The following is a 15859-nucleotide window of genomic DNA, read 5'->3' as shown; positions in this document are numbered from 1 at the left end:
TAACTGACCTAAGACAGGGAATTTTTACTAGGATTAAATGTCAGGAATTGTGAAAAACAAAATATAAATGTATTTGGCTAAGGTGTATGTGAACTTCTGACTTCAACTGTAGAGTGAAAATGGGGCATTTTACAAGCATTCGCGTTTATTACATAAAACTGGTTAAATATCAAACTTAAAATACAAACAGAATACAAAACATACAGTCAAATAAGTGTTCAGTTCATAAAACAGGTCAGTTTGAATCAAACTCACAAAAACATGCCCATAATGAGTAAAACATTATATATACCGTACGTATATACAGTACCATTCAAAAGTTTGGGGTCACTTAGAAATGTTCTTGTTTTTTAAAGAAAAGCACATTTTTTGTCCATTAAAATAACATAAAACTGATCAGAAATACAGTGTCGACATTGTTAATGTTGTAAATGACTATTGCAGGTGTAAACAGTAGATTTTTTATGGAATATCTACATAGGCATACAGAGGTCCATTATCAGCAACCATCACTCCTGTGTTCCAATGGCACGTTGTGATAGCTAATCCAAGTTTAACATTTTAGAAGGCTAATTGATCATTAGAAAAACATTTTGAAATTATGTTAGCACAGCTGAAAACTGTCGTCCTGATTAAATAAGCAATAAAATTGGCCTTCTTTAGACTAATTGAGTATCTGAAGCATCAGCATTTGTGGGTTCGATTACTGGCTCAAAATGGCCAGAAACAAAGCACTTTCTTCTGAAACTCGTCAGTCTATTCTTGTTCTGAGAAATGAAGGATATTCCATGCGAGAAATTGCCAAGAAGATCTCGTACAGCGCTGTGTACTACTCCCTTCACAGAACAGTGCAAACTGGCTCTAACCAGATTAGAAAGAGGAGTGGGATGCCTCGGTGCAACGTAATTGCAAAAGGGTTTTCTAATGATCAATTAGCCTTTTGAAACGATAAACTTGGATTAGCTAACACAACGTGCCATTGGAACACAGGAGTCATGGTTGCTGATAATGGGCCTCTGTTCGTCTATGCAAATATTCCATTAAAAATCAGTCGTTTCTAGCTACAATAGTCATTTACAACATTAACAATGTCTACACTGTATTTCTGATACATTTTATGTTATTTTAAATGGACAGAACTTTTGCTTTTCTTTCAAAAACAAGGACATTTCTAAGTGACCCCAAACTTTTGAACGGTACTGTATAAACACAGTACCATTCAAAAGTTTGGACACCTACTCATTGAAGGGTTTTTCTTGATTTTTACTATTTCTACATTGTAGAATTATAGTGAAGACGTAAAAACTATGAAATAACACATGGAATCATGTAGTAACCAAAAACGTGTTATACAAATCTAAATATATTTTACATTTGAGATAATATTTGCCTTGATTACAGCTTTCTCTCAAACAGCTTCATGAGGTAGTCACCTGTTAAAAGTGCCCTGTTAAAAGTTCATTTGTGGAATTTCTTTCCTTCTTAATGCGTTTGAGTCATTCAGTTGTATTATGACAAGGTAGGGGTGGTATACAGAAGATAGCTCTATTTGGTAAAAGACCAAGTCCATATTATGGCAAGAACAGCTCAAATAAGCAAAGAGAAACAACAGTCCATCATTACTTTAAGAAATGAAGGTCAGTCAATCAGGAAAATTTCAAGAACTTTGAAAGTTTCTTCAAGTGCAGTCACAAAAACCATCAAGTGCTATGATGAAACTGTCTCTCATGAGGACCGCCACAGGAAAGGAAGACCCAGAGTTTCCTCTGCTGCAGAGGATAAGTTCATTAGAGTTATCAGCCTCAGCAATCACAGCCCAAATACATGCTTCACAGAGTTCAAGTAACAGACATATCTCAACATCAACTGTTCAGAGGAGACTACGTGAATCAGGCCTTCATGGTCGAATTGCTGCAAAGAAACCACTACTAAAGGGCACCAATAAGAAGAAGAGACTTGGTTGGGCCAAGAAACACGAGCAATGGACATGAGACTGGTGGAAATCTGTCCTTTGGTCTGATGAGTCCAAATTTGAGATGTTTGGTTCCAACTGCCGTCTTTCTGAGACGCAGAATAGGTGAACGGATGATCTCTGCATGTGTAGTTCCCACCGTGAAGCATGGAGGAGGAGGTGAGATGGTGCTTTGCTGGTGACACTGTCGGTGATTTATTTAGAATTGAAGGCACACTTAATCAGCATAGCTACCACAGCATTCTGCAGCGATACACCATCCCATCTGGTTTGCGCTTCGTGGGACTAATTTTTTCCCCACAGGACATTAACTCAACACACCTCCAGGCTGTGTAAGGGCTATTTGACCAAGAAGGAGAGTAATGAGTGCCGCGCCAGATGACCTGGCTTCCACAATCACCCAACCTCAACCCAATTGAGATGGTTTGGGATGAGTTGAACCACAGAGTGAGGGAAAAGTAGCCAACAAGTGCTCAGCATATGTGGAAACTCCTTCAAGACTGTTGGAAAAGCATTCCAAGTGAAGCTGGTTGAGAGAATGCCAAGAGTGCAAAGGTGTCATCAAGGCAAAGGCTGGCTACTTTGAAGAATGTAAAATATATTTCGATTTGTTTAATTATCACTTTTTTGGTTACTACATGATTCTGTATGTGTTATTTCATAGTTATGATGTCTTCACTATTATTCTACAATGTAGAAAATAGTAAAAATAAATAAAAACCCTTGAATGAGTTGGTGTGTCAACTTTTGACTGGTACTGTGTGTATGTGTGTATATATATATATATATTTTATTTCACCAGAAATGATTTTACTATGTATCCTCCAGCATTAGAAATTAATTGTTTGTATATGCTCTCTCAACTCAACTGTTTCCTTACAAATACAATCCAGTCACCAAAGGGTTTAGCATTCGTGAAATGTCTGAGTAGATTACTGTAGGAACATCACAGGTGAATCTCTATCCCCACTAACGATGGAATGAGTAGGTCGAAACACAGTTGGGTGGCTGATACACCTCCAGATGGCACAGCTGGCATGGTCTGGGTTTGGTCAATGGTGTGCATATATATATATTTTATGCATTTGTTTGTCACAGTGGTTTTGTCATATACACACACACACACACACACACACACACACACACACACACACACACACACACACACACACACACACACACACACACACACACACACACACACACACACACACACACATATACAGTGGCAAGAAAAAGTATGTGAACCCTTTGGAAATACCTGGATTTCTGCATAAATTGGTCATAACATTTGATCTGATCTTCATCTAGGTCACACCAATAGACAAACAGTCTGCTTAAACTAATAACACACAGACAATTATACATTTTCATGTCTTTATTGAACACACCGTGTAAACATTCACAGTGCAGGGTGGGAAAAGTATGTGAACCCTTGGATTTAATAACTGGTTGACCCTCCTTTGGCAGCAATAACCTCAACCAAACGTTTTCTGTAGTTGCGGATCAGACCTGCACAACGGTCAGGAGGATTTTTGGACCATTCCTTTTTACAAAACTGTTTCAGTTCAACAATATTCTTGGGATGTCTGGTGTGAACTGCTCTCGAGGTCATGCCACAGCATCTCAATCGGGTTGAGGTCAAGACCACTAGGGGGGGGGGGGGGGGGGGGGGTAGTGCCCTTGTGACAACAATTTTGGACCCCCTTGTGGCCCCCCTAAATGTGGAGTATGAAATAATTTTTACATAACACATTTTTGCTATCGTTCTTTTTTAACATCTGTTATTAGACAGTGGCAACGCGGAACACTAATGATTATGAACATGGTATTTTGCCTGCTAATGCCTGTAATGCAGTGAAGAAAACAATATGACAGCAATAACGTCTAATGTAACTGGCCCCTCTAACAGTACAACTGGCCCCAGCTTGGCCCCCCCAGTTGAAATGGTCTAGAACCGCCACTGGTCAGGACTCTGACTGGGCCACTCCAGAAGGCGTATTTTCTTCTGTTGAAGCCATTCTGTTGTTGATATACATCTGTGTTTTGGGTCGTTGTCCTGTTGCATCACCCAACTTCTGTTGAGCTTCAATTGGCGGACAGATAGCCTAACATTCTCCTGCAATATGTCTTGATAAACTAGGGACTTCATTTTTCCGTCGCTGATAGCAAGCTGTCCAGGCCCTGAGGCAGCAAAGCAGCCCCGAACCATGATGCTCCCTCCACCATACTTTACAGTTGGGATGAGGTTTTGATGTTGGTGTGCTGTGCCTTTTTTTCTCCACACATAGTGTTGTGTGTTCCTTCCAAACAACTCAACTGTAGTTTCATCTGTCCACAGAATGTTCTGCCAGTAGCGCTGTGGAACATCCAGGTGCACTTCTGCGAACTTCAGATGTGCAGCAATGTTTTTTTGGACAGCAGTGGCTTCTTCCGTGGTGTTCTCCCATGAACACCATTCTTGTTTAGTGTTTTACTATCGTAGACTCGTTAACAGAGATGTTATCATGTTACAGAGATTTATGTATGTCTTTAGCTGACATTCTAGGATTGTTCTTAACCTCGTTGAGTGTTCTGCGCTGTGCTCTTGCAGTCATCTTTGCAGGATGACCACTCCTAGGGAGAGTAACAACAGTGCTACCAATTTATGCAGAAATCCAGGTAATTCTGACGGGTTCACATACTTTTTCTTGCCACTGTATATAAAGTCAAGGACACAAGTCAAAGTGCAAATGTCTTTTGGATGGTCAGCTCCTGGGGGATGGGGGTGATGGGTCAATATGTTCCTTAGTCCTTGGGCGGCAGGACGTTGTTGTCAAAGTGTCCCTGGTTGGTGATGTTCCCTGCTGGAAAGTACCTGGCTACCACGAATGACGAGCCATCTGGCGCACTGGCCTTCCCCACACCCAGCTTCTTACTGCCCTTCCACACCATTGCTGTGAAATGACCTGATGAGAGAGAGAAAAGAGAGACAAGCTAAACACATTCACTGAAGGAAGCTGTCTGCAGCACTGCTCCTCTAAATATATACAGCTACAGAACCCTATATTAATCTCCTCCCCCCCTCTATCGTCCTCCCCATATACACTCTTTCCCCTCTATTGCACACTCCCATCTCTCCCCCTCTGTCTTTCCTCTCCTCCTTTATCTATCAGCAGCACATGAGTTGATAGGAGTGATCCTGACGCTGCAGGGTCGGTCACACTGAGCAGGAAGCTTTAGGAAGGGAACAGGAATGACAGAAAAGACTGGGAATGCTATAAAGAACTGTGATTTTCCCACAGGCAGCAGTGTTACATGCATGTTTGTGAGCTGAGTCCCAGATCTACACAGTCACAGAACGGTTACGTCACGTTTATAGAACAGAGAACACACAGTCCAACCCTGAACCCAGCCTGGGTGAACACAACACTGTGGCATGCAGCACTACACCGAGTCAGAGTGTGTGTATGTGTGTGTGTGCACACGTCTCACCTGTGCCAGAGGAGAAGCCGGGGCGGTTGAAGTTGTATTGTTGTACCTCGTCATACCAGCGGTCGGCCACATCCTTCCCTATACACAGAGAGGACAAAGGTTACAGGTTATCACATAACATTATACTTGTTTGTTGCCTTTGTGACTATTGTTTAACAGCAACTCGGGCCAAAAACCACAGAGATGACAGTGGCAAGGAAATATTATCCAAGATGGCAGCTGTCCAAGGCAACAGTGCTAACCCTCTAAAAGCTGCCAAAGATTTAGGTGGGTCAGAAGAACACGGAGAGGTTTGAGAACCCCAGTTTCAGAGGAGAAGTCCAGAGAGAGTTGAACTGAGCATGACCCAGTGATAGTATGTATCAATAGGAGACTGTTTATGAATCACAGCAGACTGTCAGGTCAGTGCACAGACATAGTTGTGCTCTGAGTCATGGTCTTGTTGCTGAAACACACTCCAAACACAGAGCAGGGAAACGGACCCCAGCTGTTCCTGCCTGGGCCGCCACTGGACAGGATACTCTATAGTTTAGACCTAACTAAACCCTAACCCTACAGAGACTCTGGATCGCCCTCTTTAATGTTACTATCTGTACCGTACACAGTGAATAATGTGTCTGTCCTCATTTCCATATCTACACATATGCAGGCTATGTCAATGTTTGTGGTTGGTCATAGCATTAAGAATCATTGGGTTAGAGTGTGTACCTGGTTGGTCATAGGAGGCCCAGGCCAGGTTCTCGCCACAGCTCCCCCTACTGGACTCAACACTGTGCTTCAGGATCCGTGTGCTGGCCAGAGACTCAGCATACCTACAGGGTGGACATAGTTGTGGTAATAGTTAAATAAAGACAGCTGATATATGGGTGGGGTTAGGTGAAGTGGAAGGAAGGAAGGAAGGAAGTAAGGGTTTGGGTGTAGTTGGCCATGTTTCTGATAAAGGTGGTGGTGGGTGGAGGAGATAGATAAGTGTGTGTGGGGTGGGCCCAATGTGTGTGTGACCCACCTAGTGGCATCTCTACTCAGCTTGCTGCTCAGCTTCAGAGGGGGCGCCTGGTGCTTCCTACGATACTCGTTATGACTCCGCAACACCTCCTCCGAAAACTGCTTAGAAGCTGAGAGAATCACATAAAACAAGATGACATGAAAAAACTGAAGGATAAGTGTCTATTGTTTCCCTTGTTTTCACTATAATATACAATCAAATTTTCAAATCATTAATACAACTCAATAAAATGGTAGGCTGCAGATAATCAGACAGTAACTTAGGCAGTAGTACATCTCCAGTAAGCTCCATACATATGGCTGTTCCCAGGCTTGACTGAGTCTATACACTACTAGACAGACAAAACCAGGGTATGAATGAATGGGGGACACATCCTCCCTCTCCCCCTCTCCCCAGCCTGGTGCCAATCACAGCCCTACTCGTGCATCTCCATTCTCTCTGGCATTCACACAATGAGGCGATTCACACACACACACACAATTTTATTTGCTAAATACACATATTTAGCAGATGTTATTGCGGGTGTAGTGAAATACACAGTCTGTTACGGTCTTGTGATGGATCAGTGGTTGCAGTCCTTGGGGCTGGATCCTTGACCCAGACTTAGCTTATTCCTAAACTAAATACCACTTTCAATGGAGGATAATATTGTTCTGGAAACTGGCCCCTAAAATGTTCTGTCAATCAATATCAAAACACACACACTCAAATAACCAGACACAGCTTGCAAATAGGGAATTCCCCTACTACCACAGCTATTCCTGATACTCTCAATAGTGGTTTCATCTTTACCACAGAAGAGAAGAAACTGACCTAGCGCATAGGCGTTACAAGACCATGTCAAATTAATATGTACAGCTTTTTAAAATCCACCCCTTTTTCCTGTTGCATGATAACAGCCAATTGGCACAAACTGAGAGCTAAGCCTCTTTTGTAATCACACACACACACACACACACACACACACACACACACACACACACACACACACACACACACACACACACACACACACACACACACACACACACACACACACACACACACACACACACACACACACACACACACACACACAATTAAATCTCATGTAGTCTTACCTGATTTGCCCATGGCGCAGAAACTCTCCTGTTCCCTTTGGCTCAGTTCTGGTGAGAAGCAGCTGCTATGACTTTTGTTTCTGTCCCTCACTCCCTCTCACTTTCTGTATTCCTATTTTTTTGTAACCTTTATTCCTCTTGCTCACACTTCTCCCTCTAGTAAACTAGTCTTTCTCAAACCTTTTGCTTCTATCCTCTCTCACTCGTACACACCCTGCCTTTTCCTTGGCCACACACACACAATATCTTCCTTCTCTGTAACACACAGGCTCTCTCTCTCTTTCGCTCTCTCTCTCTCTCTCTCTCTCTCTCTCTCTCTCTCTCTCTCTCTCTCTCTCTCTCTCTCTCTCTCTCTCTCTCTCTCTCTCTCTCTCTCTCTCTCTCTCTCTCTCTCTCTCTCTCTCTCTCTCTCTCTCTCTCTCTCTCTGTAACTGAAAGGGGAGACCCAGCACGCATGGCTGTTCTGATGACATCATCTCTATGAGACGCATGCCCTTTTATGGCCTGAGATTCCTGCTTTCTGCTGGACATGATACTAACTGCTCTTACAGTTTTTCTCAATTGTTCACACACATATACTGGTACTTGAGACACAATGACCACAACATGTAACTCATGCACCAACCCCCTGAACCAATTCTGCTAAACTACAAGCACAATTCCTGCTTTACACTCAAATTGCAGTTCTAAAACACACTTTTTTCAAAACACTACACACAATTCTTTGCATTTGGCACAATTTTCATGCAGAAAATCTCTTGTTTTCACAATGAACACACTGCCATTCAAATATGCACACTGACTCATCACTTGGGCAAACACCCGTCACACAGTTTTACAATTAGCAATCAGAGCTTTAGCATAAAAGGGCAACAGGTGAGCTCTTCTGTTTTGGAGCAATGGATGCCAACATTGGAAACAGAGGCAGAGCCAGAGGAGTGAGAGTAAGAGGAGGAGGACGGGGAGGACAAGGACGAGGACAAGGATGAGGAAGGCCTAGGACCGTAATCTCTGATGAGATCCGAGCCACTTTGGTTGATCATGTGGTCAACCATGGTCTAACAATGAGGGAGGCTGGGCAAAGAGTACAGACACATTTGAGCAGGTACACTGTAGCATCCATCATCCGGACATTCCGAAATGAGAATAGGTAAGAAATCTACTCTCACTAGAAAGTTGCAGTACTGCATATCAATACAGTACTCAATGAGTACAGTAGTACAGTATTGCCTGTGGACTGTTCTGTAGGACTGTAAAAATAAAGTATGTTTCAAGTATTTGGGAAATGTATTCCTACTTTGTATTTACAGTATTTTACTATTTGTTTGGCAGAACTGAAAGATTACCAACACAAGGTGGTCGGGAACGGGTTCTGTCTCCTGAACAGGAAACTGAAATCATGAACATGGTCCTAGAAAATAACGCCATAACATTACGGCAAATGCAAAGAAAAATAATAGACAACAATGAGATTTCAAAATATTGATAGGGTAAGCTTATCAACACTGGACCGTGTCTTGCGCAGAAATAATCTCAGGATGAAGCAGGTCTACAGGGTGCCATTTGAACGCAATTCAGAAAGAGTCAAAGAATTGCGATATAACTATGTGCAAGTGAGTCCTATATAATCCCACAATTTATGCATACTCTCAACACTGCATAAATTATACATATTTCAGTATTGTAATCATAATGATTGTGCTTCACAATAGTGACCACTCCATGTCTATTTCTGATATTGTCATGTGTGTTTCAGAGAGTCCTTGAGCTAGAGGTGGCTGCAGTGGAGCACCAGTTCATCTTCATTGATGAGGTTGGATTCAACCTCACAAAAAGACGAAAGAGGGGAAGGAATATCATTGGCCAGCGTGCCGTTGTGCAAGTCCCTGGACAGCGCGGAGGGAACATCACAATGTGTGCAGCGAATTACCCACCGCGGCATCATCCATCACCATGCTACCCTTGGCCCCTACAACACCGCCCATCTGATCACATTCCTGGACACCCTACACAACACACTCATTCCACCAGATCAGGTAGATGGCCCAGAGCAGCTCAGGTACTGTCACGTCCTGACCAGTATAGGGGTTATTTGTTATTGTAGTTTGGTCAGGACGTGGCAGAGGGTATTTGTTTTATGTGGTTCGGGGTGGTGGTTTGTTTGGAAGGGTGTTTGATTTATTATTTCGGGGTTTTGGGATATGTTCTATGTTTTTGTATTTCTATGTTCATTCTAGTTCTTTGTATTTCTATGTCTTAGTATTGGGTGTTGGACTCTCAATTGGAGGCAGGTGTTTTCTGTTGCCTCTGATTGAGAGTCCTATATATATATAGGTTTGTGTTTTGTTCGTAGATTCTGGGTAGTTGTTTTAGCACTGCTGTTATGTGTATAGCCTGCTAAACTGTTTCCTGTCGTCGTTTCTTTGTTTATTGTTTTTCCGTGTTCACATTTATTTAATAAATATAATGATGAGCACATTTATTTAATAAATATAATGATGAGCACGCACCCCGCTGCGCCTTGGTCCTCTCTCTCCTACGACAGCCGTTACAGGTACGTTGTCATTTGGGACAAGTTTAGTTTCCACAGGGCTGCTCTGGTTCGTAACTGGTTCACTGCCCACCCACGCTTTTTAGTTGTTTATCTCCCTCCATATTCTCCATTCCTCAATCCTATTGAGTAATTTTTTTTCTGCCTGGAGATGGAAAGTGTATGACCGAAATCTACAAACGCGTATACCTCTTCTCCAAGCTATGGAATCGCCATGCTAGGCGATATTTCCCTCGCTGCTTGGCCAGGGAAAACATTGCTTGTGATGTGGATGAGGTGCTGTGGCCAGACCGCAACAGAAGAGAGGATGTAGCAAAGTTTTTTTAATTACATTTTTTTACTGTAACTGTACATTAAATTCTTCTGTTTTGTATGTAGACCACTGTATGTGCAACTTTGTGTTGGTTGGGAATGGGATGTACACTGTGTACATTGTTTTTGTGGGGAAAATTAAATATATTTGTTACTGTTTATTTGTGTGTTCTGAGTATAAAAACAATATTCTCAAATATTTTACAACACACTTATGTATGTACTGTCTGTAGTAATGGCAACACTGAACCAAAAAAAGGCCTAAGTCATTATGATGAATGGAGAAGAAGTGTTTTCCATTCATCATAGTGTTTTACATTGAGCACATCAGTGTTCAACTGGTTCTTATAAATGTCTATTCATATGATGGTTTGTGTGTGTCATTTGAAAACAAAATACCATTTTGATAAGAAATAACTTTGTTTGGAATGTAAAGTTTAATTTTGCTGGAGAATTGAGGGGGTTTGCCCATTGTGTGTGTTTTTGATTTTGTGTGTAGAGTTCTGAGAATATGAGGCATGCTTTCAGAATGTGTAAACAATCGAGAACTGTATTTCAGTATAAACTAAACTGTTTCATGTTATTTTATTATTAAACCTTTATTTAACCAGGAAGGGCTCATTGAGATTTAAAATCTATTTTTCAAGAGCGTCCTGGCCAAGATGGGCAGCAGCAAGTCATTACAAAAATTACATACAAACAACATGAAAAACTACAAATAATCTAGTAAAAAACAATTCACAAGAGTATAACAAAAACAGCAAATTAAAAGGGTGAGTGACTAACTGTTTTGGCAAAGTTAATATGCAAACCCTTGTCACGTGCGAACACACATACAAGAGACACCCACATTAAAGTATTATTTGACTTCAGTCATGGCTGCTGCATTTCTTATTGAGCAAGCTAAAAAAAACAATGCTATTTTTAAGTGTACATTTCTTCAAAAAATGACTCTCCTAAAGAATTGCTCCAGGACACAGTAAGCTATTCTATCTGCCAAGGGCATCTGAGGTGTCATGATTCCAAAGCCTGAACTCTCTCAGGAGAATCAGTTTGACACAGAGGGCTGGTCATTTGTTTGGTGGCTTGATCAGTGTAGTAGCACTGAGTTGGGGCGATGAGTCCGATAAGGTTGACAGCTGTGATAAAAGAGTTGATTGGGGAAGTTGTCAATGCTAAAGTGTTAAGAGATGGGAGCTGGTTGGTGTTCTGTAAGGACATGGCGCAGAGGGAAAAAGCTCTCAGAGTGAAGCAAATAGAGAAGTGTTAGGTGGTGTGGAGCAGCTGGAATGATTAAAGGGTTGATAACAGGAGTGCCTGTGAGTGTTAGCATTAAAGAGGTAAGCGACAACTTGAGAGGAGGAGCTCTAGTGAATGTTCAAAGATTGCAAGCAACATGGGATTGAGTGAAGGTAGATAGCCTGTCTATTCTGTTACACTTCCAGGCCAGGATACTGCCAAATAAAGTAACCATAGGATATATGACTTATTATGTGAGGGCTTATGTACCAAAGCATTTAAGATGTTATAACTGACAGAGGTTTGAGCATGTGGCAACAGCCTGTAAAGAGAAAAAGAGGTGTGCCAGGCGTGGAGGGGAGCATGAGTATGGGAAGTGTATAACCAAAGTGCTGCAGCTGTGGGGGTGCTCATAGTGTGGCGCATGGTGGGTGTGAGGCAATGAAACAGGCAGTGGAGGTGCAACACGTGAGAGTGGAGAGAAGGGTGTCATATGCTGAGGCAGTGAGGGTGGTCCATGTCCAGGGAAATACAGGTTCTAGGGAAAGATGGGTAGGAGGATCTAGATTGGGGACAATAGGGCAGGTGGGTGGAGATATGGTATACATAAACAAGAGAAAGCTGGTGGACATTCATAACAGGAGTTATCAATAGCACTGCTAAAGTAGAGTCTAAAGCAGAGAGGATTCAGCTAACAGTGAAAGCGGCTGGGAGACATCTCAGTATGGCAGGGTTGACATGAGAAGAGGATCGAGGTTTGAGATAACCTCAATCAGCCGAGGGTAGAGTCATGTATTATTGTATCTTAGTTATGGTGTTAATGCTACAATTAAACGCTCGAAGCCTGTTGGCTAATGGGCAGGATATGCCAGCTAAGCCTGATGTGATTTGTGTGCAGGAAACATGTCTCAAACTGACTTTAGCATTTATAATACAGGGATATTTATTTTATTGAACCTTTATTTAGCTAGGCAAGTCCGTTAAGAACAAATTCTTATTTACAATGACAGCCTACCCTGGCCAAACCCGAACGAAGCTGGGTCTCCCAATCATGGTTGTGATTGGGAGACCCAGTTGTGATACAGCCTGGAATCGAACCAGGTTCTGTAGTGACGCCTCTAGCACTGAGATGCACTGCCTTAGGCCGCTGCCCACTCGGGAGCCCATGGTGATTCATAGGGACATAGATGTAAGGGCAGGGGGAGGAATGTGCCACCTTCATAAAGCAAGGACTTCCTTACAGGATGTTAGGCAAAGGAATTGAACAGGAATATGTGAAACAGCCTGTAAAGAGAATGATGGAGATGTGGCTGAGAGGCGGGGTGCTAGTGGTAGTGAACTAATGGCCAAGTGATGGAAAATCTGGTGGAAATGAAAGACCTGGTGTGCCTGAATGATGGCCGAGGGACCAGGATTGATGTTGCCACAGGGAAAGAGTCTGCCTTGGACCTCACTCTGGTGTCTAGTGCGATGGCAGGAATCTGTGAGTTGGAGATATGGGAAGTGTCGGCAGTAGGGAGTGATCATTACCCCATAGTATGCCCAGTAGGCCCAGAGGGAGGAGGAGGTGTCAGTGGATGGAGTAGGCAGGTGGGTGTTTGGAAGGGCAAAGTGGGACCAGTTTCAGGAGCTGAGTGAACAGGTGATGGCTCAGGTGGATATGAGAGGGGGTGTGGGTAGTATGAATAACTGGGTGAGAACAGCATTAGTGGGGGCAGCTACTGTTGCTATACCTAGGAGTTCAGGGAGGAGGAGGAGGAGTGTGGGGCAACGGTGAGGAATAGGAACAGGGCATTTAGAGTGCTGAAAAGGAACAGGGCATTTAGAGTGCTGAAAAGGAACAGGGCATTTAGAGTGCTGAAAAGGAACAGGGCATTTAGAGTGCTGAAAAGGAACAGGGCATTTAGAGTGCTGAAAAGGACAAATAACTTCCAACATCTGATTCAGTATAAGCAGGCCCAGGCCCTGGTGAGGAGAACTATCCGTCAGGCAAAGCGATCATTTTGGCATCAGTTCTGTGACACCTTTGGAAGGGCGACACCTGTGGGAGAAGTGTGGGGGATGATCAAGAGGATGAGTGGGGTCAGAAGGGAGTGGGATTATCCAGTGTTGATGAGTGGGGAGGATTTGGCAGTAACAGATGAGAACGCAGAGATGATGGCCGAAGTGTTTGTCCAAGTGCATAGCTCGGCTAATCTGTCAGAGGAGAGACAGACGGGGGTATAGAGAGAACGCGAGAGGAGCACCCTGGAGTGCTGGATAGGGAGGATGTAAATGATCTGTTGAATGCACCATTTACCATGGAAGAAATGAAAAGGGCAATAGGCAAGGCTGGGAAAGATGAGTTGTGTTACGTCATGTTGACCCGTCTTAGAGATGAGGCACTGGATAAGGTATTGGGGTTGTACAACAGAGTGTGGGAGGAGGGGAAACTGTCAGGCAGCTGGAAGGAAGCAGTAGTGGTACCAATCCGGAAGCCAGGGAAGCGCCCACAAGGCCACAAGCTATGGGCCAATAGTTTTAACATCACATGATTGGAAGATTATGGAAACTATGATTATGGAGAGGCTAACTAACTTCCTGGAGAGCAGGGGGCTAGTATCGCCACATCAGAGTGGGTTCAGAAAGGGGAGGGGAACCACGGCCCAGTGCTCTGCTTAGAAGCAGAGGTCAGGAAGGCTCAGGTGAACAAGGAGACTGTTGTGGCTGTCTTTTTTTGATGTGCAGATAATATAATGTGGAAGGAGGGGTTGCTAATCAAGCTTGATATTATGGGGGTAGAAGGAAGAACGTACAACTGGATAAAGGACTTCCTGTTTGGAAGGTCTATCCAGGTGAAGGTGGGGAAGTCTCGATCAATCAGCTAAATGGTGGATAACAGTACACCGCAGAGGAGTGTGATTAGTCCTCTGTTGTTCTCAATCATGATCAATGATGTTTACTCTCAGGTATGGCCGGATATTGGGAGTTAGTTATTTGCAGATGATGGAGCCTTATGATAGAGGGGAAGAAATGTGCCATACATAGTCAGGAAGGTGCAGGAAGCAATTGATGAGGTATAATATTGGGCGTTAATGTGGGGACTCAGGTTCTCTGTAGAGAAAACTCTGTTCTTTACCAGGAGGAAGGTGGGAGATGAGGTACGCTTGAGGTTATATGGGAGAAACTTGGAGAGGGTGGGGACCATCAGGTTCCTTGGGGTGTTGTTTGACACTAGGCTGACCTGGGCAGAACACATTGAGAGAGTGGTGGGAAAGTGTAAGAAGGTACTAAATGTGATGCGCTGTCTGACGGGGAAGGAGTGGGGGGCTGGGAGTTCCTCATTGAGGACCATGTATGTTGCATTCATCTGATCTGTAATAGACTATGGCATTACAGTGTATGATTCGGCAGCCCGGACCTCACTGGAAAGGCTAGTTGTCATACAGGGACAAGGAGTCAGAATATGTAGTGGGGCGTTTCGGACCTCCCCAGTGTCCGCACTACAGGTGGAGATGGGGGATATGCCATTGCAGATTAGGGGACAGCAGCTAGCAAATAATTATTTGGTCAATCTACAGGGACACGGGTGTCTCATCCTGCAAAATGGATTCTACAGGCATGCTGGGAACATGAGCGAGGACAGAACACAAGTTTTTGGTGGGTGGGTGATACCCAGGCAAGGGAGATGTGACTGTATGGAAGGGAGTTTAGCCCCACGATAGCTATTCCTGTGACCCCACCATGGCTACTCGTATATACAGCCAGATCACCTGGCTGTATATACAGCAGAGCTGATGGCCATACTGTTGGTCTTGCAATGGGTGGAGGAAGTCAAGACAGAGTAGTTATTTGCTCTGACTCATGTGCAGTGTTGATGAGTCTGCAGTCCTTTAGCTCACTTAGCAGACAAGACCTGCTGTATGAGGTACTACAAACCCATGGCAGGGTTAGACATATGGGTATACAGACAAGATTTACTTGGATCCCAGCCCATGTGGGGGTGGAAGGGAACAAGGCAGCAGATGTACTGGCTAAACAAGCACTTAGTAGTGTGAATTTTGTTGTAATTTCAATGAGCAAGGCAGAGGCAAAAAGTCTGAAATGGACAGTGGTCGTGCAGAGATGACAGGAGCAGTGGAATAGAGACACTGAGGGCAGGCATCTATTCCAAGTACAGAGGAAAGTCAGGGACGGGAGGATGGCAGGAAGAGACAGAAGAGAGG

The 15859-nt window shown here is 43.5% G+C and overlaps 1 protein-coding gene across 1 annotated transcript; it reads right to left on the bottom strand.

Annotated features, from left to right (window-relative positions):
• Positions 1 to 3332: 3332 nt before the first annotated feature.
• On the bottom strand, positions 3333 to 7803 carry LOC106605424 (Golgi-associated plant pathogenesis-related protein 1). Its single transcript, XM_014201066.3, has 5 exons — positions 7553 to 7803; positions 6453 to 6561; positions 6155 to 6258; positions 5447 to 5524; positions 3333 to 4920 (listed from the first exon to the last, which is right to left on the bottom strand). Exons 1-5 carry the CDS (start codon positions 7563 to 7565, stop codon positions 4760 to 4762), a joined length of 465 nt encoding a protein of 154 aa, XP_014056541.1. The 5' UTR covers positions 7566 to 7803; the 3' UTR covers positions 3333 to 4759.
• Between the last annotated feature and the right edge of the window lie 8056 nt (positions 7804 to 15859).

This window comes from Salmo salar, chromosome 05, assembly GCF_965601325.2.
Source record: "Salmo salar chromosome 05, fSalSal1, whole genome shotgun sequence".
NCBI classification, from domain to species: domain Eukaryota; kingdom Metazoa; phylum Chordata; class Actinopteri; order Salmoniformes; family Salmonidae; genus Salmo; species Salmo salar.
This window is presented reverse-complemented; position numbering and strand designations above follow the sequence as displayed.

Bases quoted from the DNA above. Each gene is read 5' to 3' on its own strand.
- LOC106605424 (XM_014201066.3), bottom strand. The intron at 5,525-6,154 runs GTACACACTCTA...CTCTGTGTATAG, and splicing joins GGCCTCCTATGACCAACCAG to GGAAGGATGTGGCCGACCGC. The intron at 4,921-5,446 runs GTGAGACGTGTG...CTCTCTCATCAG, and splicing joins CGGCTTCTCCTCTGGCACAG to GTCATTTCACAGCAATGGTG.